The sequence below is a fragment of the Oncorhynchus keta genome, chromosome 37 (assembly GCF_023373465.1).
Source record: "Oncorhynchus keta strain PuntledgeMale-10-30-2019 chromosome 37, Oket_V2, whole genome shotgun sequence".
In the NCBI taxonomy this organism is placed as follows: Eukaryota; Metazoa; Chordata; class Actinopteri; order Salmoniformes; family Salmonidae; genus Oncorhynchus; species Oncorhynchus keta.
In genome coordinates, this window is record NC_068457.1 from 3,621,823 (window position 1) to 3,644,206 (window position 22,384).

Genomic DNA, 22,384 nt, shown 5'->3' on the forward strand with positions numbered 1-22,384 from the left:
ACGAAAAGATCATGAAAGCAAATTACGGACTCCTCTTTAAATCTGCGTATTCCTTCAAAGCTCAGTTGTCCTGAGTCTGCACAACTCTGCCAGGACCGAGGATCAAGAGAGACACTCAAGTGTTTTAGTACTATATCTCTTGACACAATGACGAAAATGATCATGGCCTCTAAATCTTCAAGCTGCATACTGGACCCTATTCCAACTAAACTACTGAAAGAGCTGCTTCCTGTGCTTATCCCTCCTATGTTGAACATAATAAACGTCTCTCTATCCACCGGATGTGTACCAAACACACTAAAAGTGGCTGTAATAAAGCCTCTCTTGAAAAAGCCAAACCTTGACCCAGAAAATATAAAAAACTATCGGCCTATATCGAATCTTCCTTTCCTCTCAAAAATGTTAGAAAGGGCTGTTGCGCAGCAACTCACTGCCTTCCTGAAGACAAACAATGTATACGAAATGCTTCAGTCTGGTTTTAGACCCCATCATAGCACTGAGACTGCACTTGTGAAGGTGGTAAATTACCTTTTAATGGCATCAGACCGAGGCTTTGCATCTGTCCTCATGCTCCTAGACCTTAGTGCTGCTTTTGATACCATCGACCACCACATTCTTTTGGAGAGATTGGAAACCCAAATTGGTCTACACGGACAAGTTCTGGCCTGGTTTAGATCTTATCTGTTTGAAAGATATCAGTTTGTCTCTGTGAATGGTTTGTCCTCTGACAAATCAACTGTAAACTCCGGTGTTCCTCAAGGTTCCCGTTTTAGGACCACTATTGTTTTCACTATATATTTGACCTCTTGGGGATGTCATTCAAAAACATAATGTTAACTTTCACTGCTATGCGTATGACACACAACTGTACATTTCAATGAAACATGGTGAAGCCGATTTAATTTAATATTTACGGGGCTGTTGTTTTTAGTCAGCAAGCGAGCTGGTTAAGTTAGCCTAGCTAGCTAACATCCCTGACCATGAGGTCACTAAGTTACTCTCGTCCTGTTAAAGTAGAGGAAGATATGACAGTAAAACAAGAAGTAGAGGATGAGGCTGTTACAGTGAAAGAGGACAAATACGTTATAGTGAAGGAAGAGGAAGATGCGTTCAGAGTGAAAGAGGAAGTTACAGTAAAAGAAGAGGAGGGAGAGAAAGAGGATGATGCAGTATTTGGAGCAGTATTTGTCACATCGAAAAAGGAGAACGAGGAAGAGGAAACTGGATATCTGAGGCCGGTTTCCCAAATGCACCTTAAGGCATCCAACGATGAACCGTAAGATGGTTTTGAGAAACCGCGTCCTGATTAACACTAGTAAGTACTGTCTTAAATACAGAGTCACAAACTCAGCAGTTGTTGAACTGATGTGTGGCATTGAAGGGGAAATATGAAATTGCAACATCCATATTTTGACTTTTTTTAATTTATTTTTTTATACCTCTTTTTCTCCGCAATTTTGTGGTTTCCAATTGTTTTAGTGGCTACTATCTTGTCTCATGGCTACAACTCCCGTGCGGACTCAGGAGAGACAAAGGTTGAAAGTCATGCGTCCTCCGATATACAACCCAACCAAGCCGCACTGGTTCTTAACACAGCGCGCATCCAACCCGGAAGCCAGCCACACCAATGTGCTGGAGGAAACACCGTGCACCTGACAACCTTGGTTAGCGCGCACTGCGCCCGGCCCGCCACAGGAGTCGCTGGTGCACGATGAGACAAGGATATCATATCACAACAGACCTCCCAGTCGCGGCCGGTTACGACAGAGCCTGGATGCGAAACCAGGGTCTCTGGTGGCACAGCTGGCGCTGCAATACAGCGCTCTTAACCACTGCGCCACATATCTGGACTTTTAAGTTATTTATTTATAGCCATTTATTTATATATAGCCATAGATTCTTGAAGAATATAACACATGCCTCGTGAGCTTAGTTCAACTGTTGTAGCCCATCAGAACCCAGAATAAGCTTTTTTATTCCAATGTTTAGAAACAATATAAATGTAAACCAACACTGTGTAGCCTCAACATGGTTAAAACTATAATGCTGATATCATGGATGGTCAGTCCCTGCCTCCATAGGTCTGTTTGAATTTGAGAGTAGTTACATTTCACCAGCCCCATCCATCATCTTATTACCAAAACAGTGGTGGAATTACAGCTTTGATATTGTTTCAACTGCATATTGGTTTGTTGATTGTTGTGTGGCTTTTTTAAAGGGGCCACCGAGGATTTGTTACAGAAACAAAATGGCTGCCCAGAGACTTGGTTTGGTAAACAGCTGAGGGATGGAGGCTGGAGAAATGTAACCACTCTCAAATTCATAGAGAAAGCTATTGTAGCAACCTTAACCCAAAACCTAGCGACCTCGTCAAGAAGTTCAGAAATCTTGGCGTAACAGTTATAAGGTGTTGGCTTGACAGTCACTGGACACAGGTTTGAGTTCAGCTCAGGGCTACCACCTGAATTCACTACACTATGAATACAAGGACTGGCCATCCATGAGGTCAAAATTATAGTTTTAACCAGGTTTCTAGGCTATATAGTATTTTCTATAATTGCCAGTGAAGATTTTTTTGTGGGGGTCAAATTGTTAGAGCTGTTGATAAGTCATAGTATAATTTTCAGTCAATTTATTTTCATACCATTACATCAATATAGCCTAACCAGAAGAAGAAAAAAACCCTTCCCGAACCAACTCCTCCTGCTGGCCTTCATATATTCTGAAGGTGCTGGTAATAGGCTACACAAGCAGTCGGGCAACCTACATTTGGAGTGCAAATTTATCTTACCATTTCTTCCAATCAGTTATGATTTTCAAATGCACATTTTACTGCAACAGTTTAATTTAGTTTAGAATAGTATCTCAAAATCATTGTCTGTGATTAATCTGCATTTGATCTAAATCTACATTCAATTATACAAATCTAAAAGTAACTTTTATTGCCATTGCCAACTATGTAAAAATAGCCTACTTAATTAAAGCCAAGATATAAAAACATTTCAGCCAGCAGGTAGAAAATATCCTGATAAAAATAAATATCCTATAAATCACATTGGCTGTGCATGGCCTGTCTACAACAAACTTAACATTCTATCAACATTGTATAAAAAATTCTGGGACCTCAAGTTTCCTGCTGCAGTGAGTTTAGGACAGACACAGCTGCAGGCTATTTGTGCAAAGGATAAGAAGTAATCAGGTATTTTATGACCTTTCCATTGGATCAGAGCATTACATTTTTCCCTTTTATGCTGAGTGGTTATCGAAAGGGTGAGAGCTGGAAATATTTTATGAAATATTTTGAGGAACTATTGTCATACGCAATTGATTTTGATTAGACTTTGTTTACTTGCTGTTTGAGGTGAAAAAAAATACTTTGAGAAGCTCCACAACTCATTAGTGGTGCAGCGTTAAAGACATGATAGAACAGACGCAGAGTATATAAAGGAGTGAAATCTGTAGAAAGACAGAGTGGCTGTGGAATGTGCTGGGTGGATGGGAGGAGATCACAGGATTGCTTTAGGGGACACGGATGGACATCTGTGGATTAGGCGAAGGAGGGGTTGAGGTCAGGTCAGATCTCCTGAAAGGAGTAATAAGGGTTTAGTATCCTGTTACCCTCTTCCTGTCGAACCAGACGATGTAAGGATTGGAGAGAAGGAGTGTCCAAAGTGGGGTATATATACTTGTGATGGTGAGAACATGTTTTTGTCTGAATTACATCTGTAATGACCCTTTGGGAAGAATTCAACTTGATTATGCTTCTCTCGTGTCCATGCTGTTTCGACCTTATAGCTAGAACCTCAATCAGAACCTAGCCATCAGAAGCTAACCAGCTAATTAGCTACTAGCTATTTAGCAGTAGCGTGCCGTGGTTCTGGGGCCTGGGCCTTCAGTGAAGTCCTACACAGTCCCACCTGAATTAATCCACCTCTTATTACCATCATTATGATGCCATGGCTCTAGACACTATACATTTAGACAGAAACGCAGTATAACCAGGCGTTGCGTCACCTTGAAATTGTCATTTCTATTCAGAGAATTGCAGGGGAAGAGTACAATAACTTTTCATTGTGCAGCTTCGTTGCCCTGCGTGCTTGTTCGTTGAGCTGTAGACACATAGAGTGTCTTTGACTCTCTATGTCCCCTATCCTCCAGGCCGGCTCGGTCCTCCCCTCCCGCTCCGTGGCTCGACGACTCATTGCGAGCTCACAGAACAGGGCTCCGGGCAGCCGAGCGGAAATGGAGGAAAACTCGCCTCCCTGCGGACCGGGCATCCTTTCACTCCCTCCTCTCTACATTTTCCTCCTCTGTCTCTGCTGCTAAAGCCACTTTCTACCACTCTAAATTCCAAGCATCTGCCTCTAACCCTAGGAAGCTCTTTGCCACCTTCTCCTCCCTCCTGAATCCTCCCCCTCCTCCCTCTCTGCAGATGACTTCGTCAACCATTTTGAAAAGAAGGTCGACGACATCCGATCCTCGTTGCTAAGTCAAACGACACCGCTGGTTCTGCTCACACTGCCCTACCCTGTGCTCTGACCTCTTTCTCCCCTCTCTCTCCAGATGAAATCTTGCGTCTTGTGACGGCCGGCCGCCCAACAACCTGCCCGCTTGACCCTATCCCCTCCTCTCTTCTCCAGACCATTTCCGGAGACCTTCTCCCTTACCTCACCTCGCTCATCAACTCATCCCTGACCGCTGGCTACGTCCCTTCCGTCTTCAAGAGAGCGAGAGTTGCACCCCTTCTGAAAAAACCTACACCCGATCCCTCCGATGTCAACAACTACAGACCAGTATCCCTTCTTTCTTTTCTCTCCAAAACTCTTGAACGTGCCGTCCTTGGCCAGCTCTCCCGCTATCGCTCTCAGAATGACCTTCTTGATCCAAATCAGTCAGGTTTAAAGACTAGTCATTCAACTGAGACTGCTCTTCTCTGTATCACGGAGGCGCTCCGCACTGCTAAAGCTAACTCTCTCTCCTCTGCTCTCATCCTTCTAGACCTATCGGCTGCCTTCGATACTGTGAACCATCAGATTCTCCTCTCCACCCTCTCCGAGTTGGGCATCTCCGGCGCGGCCCACGCTTGGATTGCGTCCTACCTGACAGGTCGCTCCTACCAGGTGGCGTGGTGAGAATCTGTCTCCTCACCACGCGCTCTCACCACTGGTGTCCCCCAGGGCTCTGTTCTAGGCCCTCTCCTATTCTCGCTATACACCAAGTCACTTGGCTCTGTCATAACCTCACATGGTCTCTCCTATCATTGCTATGCAGACGACACACAATTAATCTTCTCCTTTCCCCCTTCTGATGACCAGGTGGCGAATCGCATCTCTGCATGTCTGGCAGACATATCAGTGTGGATGACGGATCACCACCTCAAGCTGAACCTCGGCAAGACGGAGATGCTCTTCCTCCCGGGGAAGGACTGCCCGTTCCATGATCTCGCCATCACGGTTGACAACTCCATTGTGTCCTCCTCCCAGAGCGCTAAGAACCTTGGCGTGATCCTGGACAACACCCTGTCGTTCTCAACTAACATCAAGGCGGTGGCCCGTTCCTGTAGGTTCATGCTCTACAACATCCGCAGAGTACGACCCTGCCTCACACAGGAAGCGGCGCAGGTCCTAATCCAGGCACTTGTCATCTCCCTTCTGGATTACTGCAACTCGCTGTTGGCTGGGCTCCCTGCCTGTGCCATTAAACCCCTACAACTCATCCAGGACGCCGCAGCCCGTCTGGTGTTCAACCTTCCCAAGTTCTCTCACGTCACCCCGCTCCTCCGCTCTCTCCACTGGCTTCCAGTTGAAGCTCGCATCCGCTACAAGACCATGATGCTTGCCTACGGAGCTGTGAGGGGAACGGCACCTCAGTACCTCCAGGCTCTGATCAGGCCCTACACCCAAACAAGGGCACTGCGTTCATCCACCTCTGGCCTGCTCGCCTCCCTACCACTGAGGAAGTACAGTTCCCGCTCAGCCCAGTCAAAACTGTTCGCTGCTCTGGCCCCCAATGGTGGAACAAACTCTCTCACGACGCCAGGACAGCGGAGTCAATCACCACCTTCCGGAGACACCTGAAACACCACCTCTTTAAGGAATACCTAGGATAGGATAAAGTTATCCTTCTCACCCCCCTTAAAAGATTTAGATGCACTATTGTAAAGTGGCTGTTCCACTGGATGTCATAAGGTGAATGCACCAATTTGTAAGTCGCTCTGGATAAGAGCGATTCAGGGGTAGCCCTGAGCTGAACTCAATTCTGGGTCCAGGATTGGGGTACAATCTTGATGGGGTACAATAGTTGAACTAAGCTCATGAGGCATGTGTTATATTCTTCAATAATCAATGGCTATAAATAAATAATTTAAAAGTCAAAAATTGGATATACATTTGCAGATTTCCCTTTTAACACCAAACATCAGTTCAACACCTACAGTTTGTGCCTCCGTTTTTAAGACAGTACTTACTAGTGTTAATCAGGTCCCGGTTTCTCAAAACCACCTTATGGCTAAATTCATCATTCATCACCATTGGATAACTTGGATAACTTGAGATGCGTTTGGGAAACCGGGCCCAGATATCCAGTTTCCTCCTCTTCCTTTTCGATGTTACATTTACATTACATTTAAGTCATTTAGCAGATGCTCTTATCCAGAGCGACTTACAAATTGGTGCATTCACCTTATGACATCCAGTGGAACAGCCACTTTACAATAGTGCATCTAAATCTTTTAAGGGGGGTGAGAAGGATTACTTTATCCTATCCTAGGTATTCCTTAAAGAGGTGGGGTTTCAGGTGCACACATCAACAACAGTCACCCACCGCTCCACAAAAGCCACTACTTCAAGGTCTCAGAGCAAGTGACGTCACCGATTGAAACGCTATTTAGCGTGTAACACAGCTAACTAGGCTAGCCGTTTCACATCCGTTACAGAAGCATGAGTTTTTACTCATCAGTGAAACAACAGCATTTCCGTAAAGTCCCACATCATGTATTGTTACACCATGTAGGAGCAGTATAGACCTACAATATCTAGCTACTTATTTAGGTTTAGTACGACAGAATGAAACTGCCTTAAATGTTCTGTAGTAAACGTTTTTTATTCGCACTAATCAATCAACACATTTCTGTCTTTGTATGTCTCAATGTAATAGTATTATTTAATTAAATCAATTTAAAATAATCTTTGTCTGAAAATAAAATATGATCCTCAACTGCGTTTCCCCTCGTCAGCAGACGGCGATGTGCTTCTTTCAGGCGACGCTGCCAGCGTGACGTCTAATCTAGTGGACGGTTCTTCAGAATCAGCTCGTCAACCACCTCCGTAGCTTGCTAGCCAACATAGCCGACAGATTCGAGCTATTTATATGCTTTCGGTGTATATTAGCTGCTGTTTTTAAAACCAGTTTCTATCGTCAAGTAAGTTATTCCATTCACTTTCATATTTACGTTGTTGTTGGTCAGCTAGCGGGCTGGTTAAGTTAGCATTAGCCTAGCTAGCTAACATCTCTGACCATGAGGTCACTAAGCTATTCTCCTGCTAAAGAAGAGGCGGTCTGCTGGACGGAGAAAGAAACTCTCGTGAAAGAGGAGAAGGAAGAGGAGGATATTACAATACAAAAACAAGTAGAGGTTGAGGCTGTTACCATGAAAGAAGAAGAGAAAGACATTACAGTGAAAGAACAGGAGGATTTTACAATAAAACAAGAAGTAGAGGGTGAGGCTGTTACAGTGAAAGAAGAGGAAGACTCGTTCAGAGTGAAAGAGGGGGGTGTTACAGTAAAAGAAGAGGAGGAAGAGAAAGAGGAGGATTATGTTTTTGGAGTGAAAGAGGAGGAGGGAGAGATGACTGTTACATCGAAAAAGGAGGACAATGGATCTCTGGGGCCGGTTTCCCAAAGGCAACATAAGGCGTCCAATGGTTCTAAAGATGAACTTAGCCATAAAATGCTTTTAGGAAACCTAGCCCTGATTAACACTAGTAAGTACTGTCTTAAAAACAGAGGCACAAACTCTGCAGTTGTTGAACTGATGTGTGGTGTTAAAGGGGAAATCTGCAATTGCCACATCCATATTTGGACTTTTCAATTATTTATTTATAGCCATTGATTATTGAAGAATATAACACATGCCTCATGAGCTTAGTTCAAATGTTGTACACATCAGAAACCCAAATAAGCTTTTTTTACTCCAATGTTTAGAAACAAAGTAAATCAACACTGTATATCCTCAACATGGTTAAAACTATAATGTTGGTATCATGGATGGTCAGTCCTTGCATCCATGGGTCTGTCTATGAATTTGAGAGTAGTTATATTTCTCCAGCCCCCAAGAGGCGCAGCGTTCTAAGGCACTGCATCACAGTGCTTGAGGCGTCACTACAGACACCCTGGTTCGAATCCGGGCTGTATCACAACCGGCTGTGGTTTGGAGTCATAGGGTGGCGCACAATTGGCCCAGCATCGTCCGGGCTTGGCCGGTGTAGGCCGTCATTGTAAATAAGAATTTGTTCTTAACTGAATTGCCAAGTTAAATAACATCTTATTACCAAAACAGTGGCGGAATGGCAGCTTTGTTATTGTTTCAACTGCAACTTTGTTAATTGATGTGTGGCTTTTTTAAAGGGGCAACTTACTTTTTAAAAAGTAACAAAATGCTAACCCTGAGACTTGGATTGGTAAACAGCCGAGGGATGGGTTCTGGAGAAATGTAACTACTCAAATTCATAGAGAAAGCTATTGAAGCAACCGTAACCCAAAACCTAGCGACCTCGTCAAGAAGTTCAAACATCTTGGCGTAACAGTTACAAGGTGTTGGCTTGACAGTCGCTGGACCCAGGTTTGAGTCCGGCTCAGGGCTACACACTGTATTCACTACACTATGAATATGACTGGCCATCCATGAGGTCATAATGATAGTGTTGACCAGATTGAGAGGCTATACAGTGTTTGTTTACAAACAGTGGCGTTATACGAGCTTATGTTTTTAGTTTCTGGTTGAGTAATACAGTTGAAACATTTGTGGCATCTATAAGTAATATTCTTCAAGTATAAATGGTTATATAGTCAAATCAAATGTATTTATATAGCCCTTCTTACATCAGCTGATATCTCAAAGTGCTGTACAGAAACCCAGCCTAAAACCCCAAACAGCAAGCAATGCAGGTGTAGAAGCATATCACCAGTTCGACATTTACAATGAATTCACTCCCTTTCCTCAGATCATATTAGTGTGTTCAGATGTTTTCATGAGAAGAATTTCAGGATGTCTCAATGTCTGACAGACTTCGCTGTAGCTTTGTACCGCTACAGCTTCAAACACATTTTTATGGGAGTTTTGTATTATGCTAATTAGATTTCAGTGGAGGTACAGACATCAACTCTAGGGGGTTAACCTTTCTCCTCCACTTCATCTACACTGATTGGACGGGATTTAACAAGTGACCTCAATAAGGATCATATCTTTAACCTGGATTCACCTGGTCAGTCTGTCATGGAGAGAGGTGTTCCTAATGTTTTGTACACTCAGTGTATAAAGTCTTTTATTTCTGTAAATTCACATGTGGAACTGCATTTATGTGTTTTTGTTTCCAATCATTTAGAAATGTGATCCCAATGTCCCACATTGTCATCTTTATTAACGTGGCGGAATGGCAGCTTTGTTATCGTTTCAACTGCAGATTTGTTAATTGATGTGTGGCTAAGACTCAGACATTATAGCCTTAGTTTAAAACTAAAATAGACCAATCCTGGATCCCCCTTATTATCTGCCACTGAAATAGGAGAGTCTTTGTCCCCTCTGTTTGTCTACTCAACTCAGAGTGAAACCAAAACACCCCATGCAGCCCATGGCAACCTGATGACTCAGAGTCATGTCATAAACAAGTACAATGGCCACCATTCAATTCAAGGGCTTTATTGGCATGGGAAACATGTTAACATTGCCAAAGCAAGTGAGGTAGACAACATACAAAGTGAATATATAAGGTGAAAAACAACAAAAATGAACAGTAAACATTACACATACAGACGTTTCAAAACAGTAAAGACATTACAAATGTCATTGTATATATATATATATAATGTACAAATAGTTAAAGGACACAAGATAAAATAAATAAGCATAAATATGGGTTGTATTTACAATGGTGTTTGTTCTTCACTGGTTGCCCTTTTCTCGTGGCAACAGGTCACAAATCTTGCTGTGGTACCACAAATTCAACAGTGTAGATTTACCAGGTTATTACTTCTAAATAAACTGTTGACCATCTGGGGCCATTCAACAGCCTAACCAAAAACACTTTTTTGGGGTTCTCAAAATGCTTACAATTGTTGTTTTGATTATTGCTTGAACAGTCGCTAAGATAATATTTGGTTGTGATAGTTGCAAAATACCTGTTTTGGATGCAGCACTTGAATGCTAATGCTCATTGACAAGCTGGTAGTAAAGCTAGCCACAGAGCATTTTACTGGTTGAAGTGTTTTTTTAAGTATAAAGCAGTTGATTTGAGACGATTGCAAACATTTTTGCTCCATGCAGATTTACTACATCCTTAACAAACGGTTTCTGTATGAGCAGGGATGAGTTTCTGCAACCAAATTGCGTGCACATCGCCCTCGTGCGACAATTTGAGCAAAAACAGAAAGGGGACTACATTCTAACCGAGAGTCATCAATGTTACTACTGAAGTGAAAAAAATAAGACTAAATATTACTGTTGTGTCATGTTAAGACAATTGTCAAATAAGTTTGTAAAAGCATTTAAACATTCATTACAGACGTAAATGGTTGTACAACGTCATGGGAAGCACCTTTTAGCTCAAAATAAAGAGTGGATTTCTGCTGTTGTGGGCCTTTAACCATCTGTCTGACTTTGTTGTTCACACAGGAGAGAGAGGTGACTATTGTGGATCCTCTGGGGAGCCTCAGCTACATCATGACGCTGACGAGGCAGAGAAGAGTCTCTCCACATCAGAACACCTCAAGAAACACCAACGGAAACCCACAGGGAAGAATTCTCACTACTGCTCTGACTGTGGGAAGAGTTACTCAAGATTAGATTCACTAAAAGTACACCAGAGAATTCACACAGGCGATACAGCTCACTGCTCTGACTGTGGGAAGAGATTCACCACTATAGCAAACCTTAAAATACATCAGAGAATCCATACAGGAGAGAAACCTTATAGCTGTGATCAATGTGGGAAGAGTTTTACTCACTCAAGCTGCCTGAAGGTACATCAGAGAACACACACTGGAGAGAAACCTTATAGCTGTGATCAATGTGTGAAGAGATTTGTCACATCTAGTAGTCTGACTATACACCAGAGAACACATACAGGAGAGAAACCTTTTGGTTGTGATCAATGTGGGAAGAGATTTGTTTCATCTAGCCGCCTGACTATACACCAGAGAACACACACAGGGGAGAAACCGTTTAGTTGCTCTGACTGTGGGAAGACCTTTTCAAAATTATATACATTACAATTACACCAGAGAATTCACACTGGAGATAAAGTTTATAGCTGTAATCAATGTAGGAAGAGTTTTAATCGCTCAAGCTTGCTGAAGGTACATCAGAGAACACACACTGGAGAGAAATCTTTTATAGCTGTGATCAATGTGGGAGGAGATTTGTTACACATAGCAGTCTGACTAGACAACAGAGAAACAAATCTTATAGCTGTGATCAATGTGGGAATAGATACTCTGGTTACATATCTCTGATTAAACATCAGAAAATATACATGAAGAAGTTGTTTCATGATATCAATAAAATGTCACAATGTAGAATGTTTTAACATTGTAGTTGGATTATTTTAATGATGTCACAGTGTAGAATCCTAAATGTTTACCCCCTGTTCTATTGATTTCAGCATGATATGAATATTAGCCTCATCAGAGAAAAAATCCAGGGTTCTGTTACACTTACGATGTTGGAGACCCACATGAATCAAAATGAAACACTTCAAAATGTTTTCTACAAATTGTCCTCTAACCAGTGATGTACACATTATTCCCAGATTCCATGTGGGAATGACAAATAAGTGTTCAAATCAAACTTTATTTGTCACATGCGCAGAATACAACAAGTGTAGACTTTACCGTGAAATGCTTACTTACAAGCCCTTAAACCAACAGTGCCGTTCAAGAAGACAATATTTACCAAGTAGACTAAAATAGAAAGTAACACAATGAGAAAAACAATAACGAGGCTATATACAGGGGGCACCGGTACTGAGTCAGTGTGGAGGCTATATACAGGGGGCACCGGTACCGAGTCAGTGTGGAGGCTATATACAGGGGGCACCGGTACTAAGTCAATGTGGAGGCTATATACAGGGGGCACCGGTACCGAGTCAGTGTGCGAGGGAAAAGGCTAGTTGAGGTAATCTACATGTAGGTGGGGGCAAAGTGACTATGCATAGGTAACAAACAACAAGTAGCAGCAGTGTACAAAAGGGGTGGTCAATGTAAATTGTCCTGTGACGATTTTATGAATTGTTCAGCAGTCTTATGGCTTGGGGTAGAAGCTGTTGAGGAGCCTTTTGGTCCTAGACTTGGTGCTCCGGTACCACTTGCCGTGCGGTAGCAGAGACAACAGTCTATAACTTGGGTGACTGGAGTCTCTGACAATTTTATGGGCTTTCCTCTGACACAACCTATTATATAGGTCCTGGAAGGCAGGAAGCTTGGCCCCAGTGATATAGTGGGCCGTTCAAACTACCCTCTAAAACGCCTTACGGTCAGATGCCGAGCAGTTGCCATACCAGGCAGTGATGCAACCTCAGGATGCTCTCGATGGTGCAGCTGAAGATCCTTTTGAGGATCTGGTGGCCCATGCCAAATCTTGTCAGTCTCATGAGGGGGAAAATGTTTTGTCGTGCCCTCTTCACAACTGTCTTGGTATGTTTGGGCCATTCTAGTTTTTTGGTGATGTGGAACTTGAAACTCTCGACCCACTCCACTACAGCCCTGTCGATGTTAATGGGGGCCTGTTCGGCCTGCCTTTTCCTGTAGTCCACGATCAGTCCTTAGTCTTGCTTACATTGAGGGAGAGGTTGTTGTCCTGGCACCATACTGTCTTTGTATGTCTCAATATAATAGTATTATTTAAAATAATCTTTGTCTGAAAATAAAATATGATCCTCAACTCATCCTCCCTAAACTACTCCCCTCCTGCTAAAGAAGAGGAGGTCTGCTGGACGGAGAAAGAATCTCTGGGGCTGAACATTGTCGTGAAATAGGAGAAGGAAGAGGAGGATGTCACAGTAAAACAAGTAGAGGATGAGGTTGTTAAAGTGAAAGAAGAGGATGTCGTTTTTGGTGTGAAAGAAGAGGTTGGAGATCTGTTTAACGCCAGTAAGTACCGTCTCTGCAGTCGTTGAACCAATATGCCGGTAAAGGGCTTCTACACTTTAACAAGATGTTTATCTTTCATTTGCTGTATTGGACTTGTTAATGTGTGAAAGTTACATATTTCTGAAAAATATTTTTGAATTTCACGCGCTGCCTTTTCAGCGGAATGTTGTCGAGGGGTTCCGCTAGCAGAACGCCTGCCCTGGAAAGGTTAAAGTGGTGGACTGTACCATCCCCACGGCCTCTGCAATGGATCAGTCCACTCAGACAGGAGTCTCCCAATGGATCAGTCCATTTAGACAGGAGCCTCCCAATGGATCAGTCCATTTAAACAGGTGCCAATCAGACAGGTGGCTATCAGACAGGAGCTAGTGTCTTGCGCACCTTTATTTTTTGCTACATTGAGAATCTCAGTCGACCAACAGCCAGGTTGGTTCCATTAGGCCCTATGACTTCCCAGGGGATTTACTGTCTGTATTCGCTAGTTCCATTGGGCCCTAGGACTTCTCAGGGGATTTACTGGCTGTATTCGCTAGTTCCATCGGGCCCTAGGACTTCCCAGGGGATTTACTTGCTGCATTCACTAGTTCCATCGGGCCCTAGGACTTCCCAGGGGATTTACTGGCTGCATTCGCTAGTTCCATCGGGCCCTAGGGGTCTGAATACTTTCTGAAGGCTCTGTAGGTAAATGTGGATTAAGTCAAGGGGTCTGAATACTTAACATGTCAAATGGCCATCCCCAAGCCAAGCTGGGTAACGTGTCAAATGGCCATCCCCAAGCCAAATCCAAATCAAATCAAATATATTTATATATGTATATGTACTGAATGCAGCCCAGTCGATGCTGCCAGTGTGACGTATAATCTAGTGGACGGGACGCTCCTTCAACTAGACAACATTGTTTGAATGTTAAATGACGAGACTGTCACATTCTGACCTTAGTTCCTTTGTTTTGTCTTTTGTTTTAGTATGGTCAGGGTGTGAGTTGGGTGGGTTGTCTATGTTAGTTTTTCTATTTTCTATGATTTTCTATTTCTGTGTTTGGCCTAAAACAGGCTACCTAAATATGGTTCTCAATCAGGGACAACGATTGACAGCTGCCTCTGATTGAGAACCATATTTAGGTAGCCTGTTTTCCTTTGTGTTTTGTGGGTGGTTATTTTCAGTCTTTGTGTGTCTGCACCAGATAGAACTGTTTCGGTTGTCACTTTGTGGTTTTCTATTTTTGAAGTGTTCAGTTTCTTATTAAAAAGATGAACACTAACCACGCTGCGCTTTGGTCCTCTCTTTCTCCCGACGACAGCCGTTACAGAACCACCCACCACCAAAGGACCAAGCAGTGTGGTAACGGGCAGCAGCAGGAGGAGCAGCGCAATCAGGACTATTGTTCTTGGGAGGAGATACTGGATGGAGAAGGACCCTGGACGCAGCCTGGGGAATATCGCCGCCTCAAGGCAGAGCTGGAAGCAGCCAAAGCGGAGAGGCGGTATGAAGAGGCAGCACGGCTGGAAGCCCGAGAGGCAGCCCCAAAATGTATTGGGGGGGAGCACACGGGGAGTGTGGCGAAGCCAGATAGGAGACCTGCGCCAACTCCCCATGCTTACTGTGGAGAGAGAGGGCGTTGTACTGGTCAGGCACCGTGTTATGCGGTAGAATGCACGGTGTCTCCAGTGCGCGTGCTTAGCCCAGTGCGCTACATCCCAGATCCCCACATCTGCCGAGCTAGGGTGAGGATCCAGCCAGGGCAGATGGTGCCAGCCCTGCTCTCCAGACAGCCAGTCTCCTCGGGCCAGGATATCCTGCGCTGGCACTGTGCACCGTGTCTCCTGTATGTCTGCACAGCCCAGTGCATCCTGTGCCTGCGCCCGCACGTGCAGGGCTAGAGTCACCATCCAGCCAGGACGGGTTGTGCAGGCCATTAGCTCGAGACCTACAGTGCGCCTTCACGGTCCGGTCTATCCGGTGCCACCTCCACGTACCAGCCCTCCGGTGGCAGTCCCCCGCACCAGGCTGTCTCTCCGTCTTCTGCCTACAGGTACTCCCGCCTCTCCAGCGCTGCCAGAGTCTCCCTCCTCTCCAGCGCTGCAAGAGTCTCCCGTCTGTCCTGAGCTGCCAGAGTCTCCCGTCTGTCCTGAGCTGCCAGAGTCTCCCGTCTGTCCTGAGCTGCCAGAGTCTCCCGTCTGTCCTGAGCTGCCAGAGTCTCCCGTCTGTCCTGAGCTGCCAGAGTCTCCCGTCTGTCCTGAGCTGCCAGAGTCTCCCGTCTGTCCTGAGCTGCCAGAGTCTCCCGTCTGTCCGCCTCTCCTCTGTCCTGAGCTGCCAGAGTCTCCCGTCTGTCCTGAGCTGCCAGAGCCGCCAGTCTGTCCTGAGCTGCCAGAGACACCAGTCTGTCCTGAGCTGCCAGAGCCGCCAGTCTGTCCTGAGCTGCCAGAGCCGCCAGTCTGTCCTGAGCTGCCAGAGTCTCCCGTCTGTCCTGAGCTGCCAGAGTCTCCCGTCTGTCCTGAGCTGCCAGAGTCTCCCCGTCTGTCCTGAGCTGCCAGAGTCTCCCGTCTGTCCTGAGCTGCCAGAGTCTCCCGTCTGTCCTGAGCTGCCAGAGTCTCCCGTCTGTCCTGAGCTGCCAGAGTCTCCAGTCTGTCCTGAGCTGCCAGAGCCGCCAGTCTGTCCTGAGCTGCCAGAGCCGCCAGTCTGTCCTGAGCTGCCAGAGCCGCCAGTCTGTCCTGAGCTGCCAGAGCCGCCAGTCTGTCCTGAGCTGCCAGAGCCGCCAGTCTGTCCTGAGCTGCCAGAGCCGCCAGTCTGTCCTGAGCTCCAGTCAGCCAGGAGCTGCCAGAGCTGCTTGTCACGCCGTCGATGCCAGAATCGCCCTTCACTCCGGAGCTTCCGGAGTCTCCCGCCTGTCCTGCGCTGCCGGAGTCTCCCGCCTGTCCGGTGCTGCCGGAATCTCCCATCCATTCGGGACCCATAGCTAGGGTACCCAGTCGGAGGTCGGCGGCGAGGGTCGCCACTCGTAAAGAGGCCACGGAGGCGGACCAAAACTGTGGTGAAGTGGGGTCCACGTCCCGCGCCAGAGCCGCCACCGCGGACAGACACCCACCCAGACCCTCCCCTATAGGTTTAGGTTTTGCGGCCGGAGTCCGGACCTTTGGGGGCGGGGTACTGTCACATTCTGACCTTAGTTCCTTTGTTTTGTCTTTTGTTTTAGTATGGTCAGTGCGTGAGTTGGGTGGGTTGTCTATGTTAGTTTTTCTATGATTTTCTATTTCTGTGTTTGGCCTGATATGGTTCTCAATCAGAGGCAGCTGTCAATCGTTGTCCCTGATTGAGAACCATATTTAGGTAGCCTGTTTTCCTTTGTGTTTTGTGGGTGGTTATTTTCAGTCTTTGTGTGTCTGCACCAGATAGAACTGTTTCGGTTGTCACTTTGTGGTTTTTCTATTTTTGAAGTGTTCAGTTTCTTATTGAAAAGATGAACACTAACGACGCTGCGCTTTGGTCCTCTCTTTCTCCCGACGACAGCCATTACAGAGACAGAGGCATTAATGCGAGTAACCAGTCTTGTTCAGTACATTACAATCTCAAGCACACCGGCAAAACACTGGAGTTGCAGTAATTAACATTTACCACCAGATAGCATCACTTACACCCATAACAAACATTGCAGAAACATTGAAGCCCTTCAGACTATATCAGTGTCTATTTGCCACTGTGTTTTGAACACACTTCTGTCGTATCTACTAGTTATCCCATTTAATGTAATATTTACGTTGTTAGTCGGATAAATTAGCCTAGCCCTGAGCTAATGTTAACTAGCAAGCTAACATCCCCGACCATGAGTTCACTAAGCTACTCCCCTCCTGCTGAAGAAGAGGAGGTCTGCTGGACGGAAGAAGAAGCTCTTTGGCTGAACGTTGATGTGAAAGAGGAGGAGGAAGAGGATGATGTCCCAGTAAAAAAAAAAACAAGTAGAGGGTGAGGCTGTTACAGTGAAAGAAGAAGAGAAAGACAGTGAAAGAAGAGGAAGATGCATTCAAAGTGAAAGAGGAGGAGGATGTGAAAGATGATGCCGTTTTTGGATTGAAAGAGGAGGAAGAAGAGGAGACTGAAGATCGGATTAACACCAGTAAGTACAGTCTTAAACAGAACGTTAACAATGGATCAATGCATCCAATCTAGAGGCGAAAGAAACGCACACCTGTTTAGGAGAGGTGCTGGCTAGCGGAGTAGAACACCTATTATCATGGCCCGGGTGTGGCCTGATATCATTGGTTAATTCTCAGATATAAGAACATACAAAAACATGAATGGATAGAATCCCATAATAGATACAATTTGTATATATATACATAGTCCTACAAACATTTACAATGTATAGCAAAATCACAATAATCACAAGAATGGCTTCAGATCAACGTCTACATTGAGACCAAAACATGACATTATCTATTATTATAGAGCTCTGCTCAGCCTATAAACATGACATTATCTATTATTATAGAGCTCTGCTCAGCCTATAGACATGACATTATCTATTATTATAGAGCTCTGCTCAGCCTATAGACATGACATGACCCTCCTCTCTTCTCCAGACCATTTCCGGAGACCTTCTCCCTTACCTCACCTCGCTCATCAACTCATCCCTGACCGCTGGCTACGTCCCTTCCGTCTTCAAGAGAGCGAGAGTTGCACCCCTTCTGAAAAAACCTACACTCGATCCCTCCGATGTCATCAACTACAGACCAGTATCCCTTCTTTCTTTTCTCTCCAAAACTCTTAAACGTGCCGTCCTTGGCCAGCTCTCCCGCTATCTCTCTCAGAATGACCTTCTTGATCCAAATCAGTCAGGTTTCAAGACTAGTCATTCAACTGAGACTGCTCTTCTCTGTATCACGGAGGCGCTCCGCACCGCTAAAGCTAACTCTCTCTCCTCTGCTCTCATCCTTCTAGACCTATCGGCTGCCTTCGATACTGTGAACCATCAGATCCTCCTCTCCACCCTCTCCGAGTTGGGCATCTCCGGCGCGGCCCACGCTGATTGCGTCCTACCTGACAGGTCGCTCCTACCAGGTGGCGTGGCGAGAATCTGTCTCCTCACCACGCGCTCTCACCACTGGTGTCCCCAGGGCTCTGTTCTAGGCCCTCTCCTATTCTCGCTATACACCAAGTCACTTGGCTCTGTCATAACCTCACATGGTCTCTCCTATCATTGCTATGCAGACGACACACAATTAATCTTCCTTTCCCCCTTCTGATGACCAGGTGGCGAATCGCATGTCTGGCAGACATATCAGTGTGGATGACGGATCACCACCTCAAGCTGAACCTCGGCAAGACGGAGCTGCTCTTCCTCCCGGGAAGGACTGCCCGTTCCATGATCTCGCCATCACGGTTGACAACTCCATTGTGTCCTCCTCCCAGAGCGCTAAGAACCTTGGCGTGATCCTGGACAACACCCTGTCGTTCTCAACTAACATCAAGGCGGTGGCCCGTTCCTGTAGGTTTATGCTCTACAACATCCGCAGAGTACGACCCTGCCTCACACAGGAAGCGGCGCAGGTCCTAATCCAGGCACTTGTCATCTCCCGTCTGGATTACTGCAACTCGCTGTTGGCTGGGCTCCCTGCCTGTGCCATTAAACCCCTACAACTCATCCAGAACACCGCAGCCCGTCTGGTGTTCAACCTTCCCAAGTTCTCTCACGTCACCCCGCTCCTCCGCTCTCTCCACTGGCTTCCAGTTGAAGCTCGCATCCGCTACAAGACCATGGTGCTTGCCTACGGAGCTGTGAGGGGAACGGCACCTCAGTACCTCCAGGCTCTGATCAGGCCCTACACCCAAACAAGGGCACTGCGTTCATCCACCTCTGGCCTGCTCGCCTCCCTACCACTGAGGAAGTACAGTTCCCGCTCAGCCCAGTCAAAACTGTTCGCTCTGGCCCCCAATGGTGGAACAAACTCCCCACGACGCCAGGACAGCGGAGTCAATCACCACCTTCCGGAGACACCTGAAACTCCACCTCTTTAAGGAATACCTAGGATAGGATAAAGTAATCCTTCTCACCCCCCTTAAAAGATTTAGATGCACTATTGTAAAGTGGCTGTTCCACTGGATGTCATAAGGTGAATGCACCAATTTGTAAGTCGCTCTGGATAAGAGCGTCTGCTAAATGACTTAAATGTAAATGACATTATCTATTATTATAGAGCTCTGCTCAGCATATAGATATGACATTATCTATTATTATAGAGCTCTGCTCAGCCTATAAACATGACATTATCTATCATTATAGAGCTCTGCTCAGCCTATAAACATGACATTATCTATTATTATAGAGCTCTACTCAGCCTACAACATGACATTATCTATTATTATAGAGCTCTGCTTAGCCTATAAACATGACATTATCTATTATTATAGAGCTCTACTCAGCCTACAACATGACATTATCTATTATTATAGAGCTCTACTCAGCCTACAACATGACATTATCTATTATTATAGAGCTCTACTCAGCCTACAACATGACATTATCTATTATTATAGAGCTCTGTTCCACCTATAAACATGACATTATCAATTATTATAGAGATTTGCTTAGCCTATAAACATGACATTATCTAGTATTATAGAGCTCTTATTATGACATCAATACATTCCCTGAGAAATGTTTTAATCTCACCGACACCTAGTTTATTTTTAATTATGTAACGTCGTGAAAACTGACCTCAGGTTATTGATGGATCTAGTCTAGATTAAACCTCATAGGAAGACAATTTTATTTAATGCAGGTAATAATAATAATAAATAATATGCCATTTAGCAGACGCTTTTATCCAAAGTGACTTACAGTCATGTGTGCATACATTCTACGTATGGGTGGTCCCGGGAATCGAACCCACTACCCTGGCGTTACAAGCGCCATGCTCTACCAACTGAGCTACAGAAGGACCTTGTGTCATTCAGGTCTCTCTGTTTAACTAAATAATCAGTTTGTCTTTGACAGGAGAGAGACCAGACTCTGACAGCGGGAAGAATTCCTCAGAGGAAACAGACCCAGAGACGACTAACCAACACCACTGCTCCCACTGTGGAAACAGTTTTAGGTGGTTATAATAATAATATATGCCATTTAGCTGACGCTTTTATCCAAAGCGACTTACAGTCATGTGTGCATACATTCTACGTATGGGTGGTCCCGGGAATCGAACCCACTACCCTGGCGTTACAAGCGCCATGCTCTACCAACTGAGCTACAGAAGGACCATGTGTCATTCAGGTCTCTCTGTTTAACTAAATAATCAGTTTGTCTTTGGCAGGAGAGAGACCAGACTCTGACACCGGGAAGAGTTCCTTCGAGGAAACAGACCCAGAGACGACTAACCAACACCACTGCTCCCACTGTGGAAAGAGTTTTAGGTGGTTATAATAATAATAATAATATATGCCATTTAGCTGACGCTTTTATCCAAAGCGACTTACAGTCATGTGTGCATACATTCTACGTATGGGTGGTCCCGGGAATCGAACCCACTACCCTGGCGTTACAAGCGCCATGCTCTACCAACTGAGCTACAGAAGGACCAGGGTCCTGAAAAAGCAAGAGAGAATATACACTGGAGAGAAGCCTTATCACTGTTCTCACTGTGGAAAAAGTTTTAGGTGGTTAGTGAGCCTGAAAACGCATGAGAGAACACACACAGGAGAAAAGCCTTTCCAACATATTAATACACAGGAGGAGAAGACATACCACTGCTCTCATTGTGAAAATACATTTTCCCAGTCAGAGGACCTGAAATCACATGAGAGAATAGAGAAGCTGTGTTCTGACTTATGTTTTTGACTGAGAATTTGTCCACGGCCAGGATTCATAGGGCCAGGGTGTCCGCTATGGACACCTGGAAAAAATCCGCAGCGGACATTTCTGAACGTTTATCCAACAGACCTGTACATCCATGAATGGATCTCTATAATGTGTAACTATTTCTGATGTATGTATTGTGATGTATTGTTAAACTGTACTATGTTAGGTATATTTATCTGTGGATTTATTTCAACATATTTGACTGATTCTATTAGATTGCTGGGGGGGGTTATATATGCAGTGCCTTCAGAAAGTTTTCACACCCCTTGACTTGTCCCACATTTTGTTGTGTTACAGCCTGAATTTAAAATGGATTCAATTCCCCATAATGTCAAAGTGGAATTAGGTTTTTGGAAATGTTTACAAATGTAATTAAAAGCCTAATTAAGTTCAGGAGTAAAGATTTTGCTTAAAAAGTCACATAATAAGTTGCATGGACTCACTCTGTGTGCAAAACTTGTGGTTAAATAGATGTTTTAATGAATACCTCATCTCTGTACCCTACACATACAATTATCTGTAAGGTCCCTCAGTTGAGTAGTACATTTCAACTACAGATTCAACCAAAAAGACCTGGTAGGTTTTCCAATTCCTCCCAAAGGGCACCTATTGGTAGACCGGTTTAAAAAAGCAGACATTAAATATCCCTTTGAGCATGGTGAAGTTATTAATTACACTTTGGATTGTGTATCAACACACCCAGTCACTACAACTATATGGGCATCCTTCCTAACTCAGTTGCCGGAGAAGAAGGAAACCGCTCAGGGATTTCACCATGAAGCCAATGGTGACTTTAAAATAGTTACAATGTTTAAACTTCGTACCGGGCCGGCACTAGGACCGGGAGGCTGCTGCTGCATTAGTGACTGTTAGACTTTCTTCAGCAAAGATGGCTGACAGAAATACTAGGAGAGAGGGGTACCCCTACACAGAACTGAACTGGATCAAAGTTGGCGGACAGAAATACTCGAGAGAGGGGTACCCCAACACAGAACTGAACTGTATCAAAGATGGCGGACAGAAATACTAGGAGAGAGAGGTACCCCTACACAGAACTGAACTGGATCAAATATGGCAGACAGAAATACTAGGAGAGAGGTACCACTACACAGACCTGAACTGAACCAGGTCTGTGTAGTGGTACGGACAGAAATACTAGAATGGAAGCAAATC

The 22,384-nt window shown here is 44.9% G+C and overlaps 2 protein-coding genes across 2 annotated transcripts in view; one reads left to right on the forward strand and one right to left on the reverse strand.

Moving 5' to 3' along the window:
* Nucleotides 1–22,384, reverse strand: part of LOC118370066 (gastrula zinc finger protein XlCGF17.1-like) — a 246,728-nt gene that overhangs the window by 127,872 nt on the left and 96,472 nt on the right. The window lies entirely within an intron of this gene.
* Nucleotides 7,243–11,792, forward strand: LOC118370081 (zinc finger protein 664-like). The gene is made up of 2 exons (XM_035754875.2): nt 7,243–7,982; nt 10,889–11,792. The coding sequence occupies exons 1-2, from the start codon at nt 7,517–7,519 to the stop codon at nt 11,653–11,655; spliced, it is 1,233 nt and encodes a 410-aa protein (XP_035610768.1). The 5' UTR covers nt 7,243–7,516; the 3' UTR covers nt 11,656–11,792.

Bases quoted from the DNA above. Each gene is read 5' to 3' on its own strand.
- LOC118370081 (XM_035754875.2), top strand. From the start codon at position 7,517: ATGAGGTCACTAAGCTATTCTCCTGCTAAAGAAGAGGCGGTCTGCTGG. The intron at 7,983-10,888 runs GTAAGTACTGTC...TTGTTCACACAG, and splicing joins CCTAGCCCTGATTAACACTA to GAGAGAGAGGTGACTATTGT.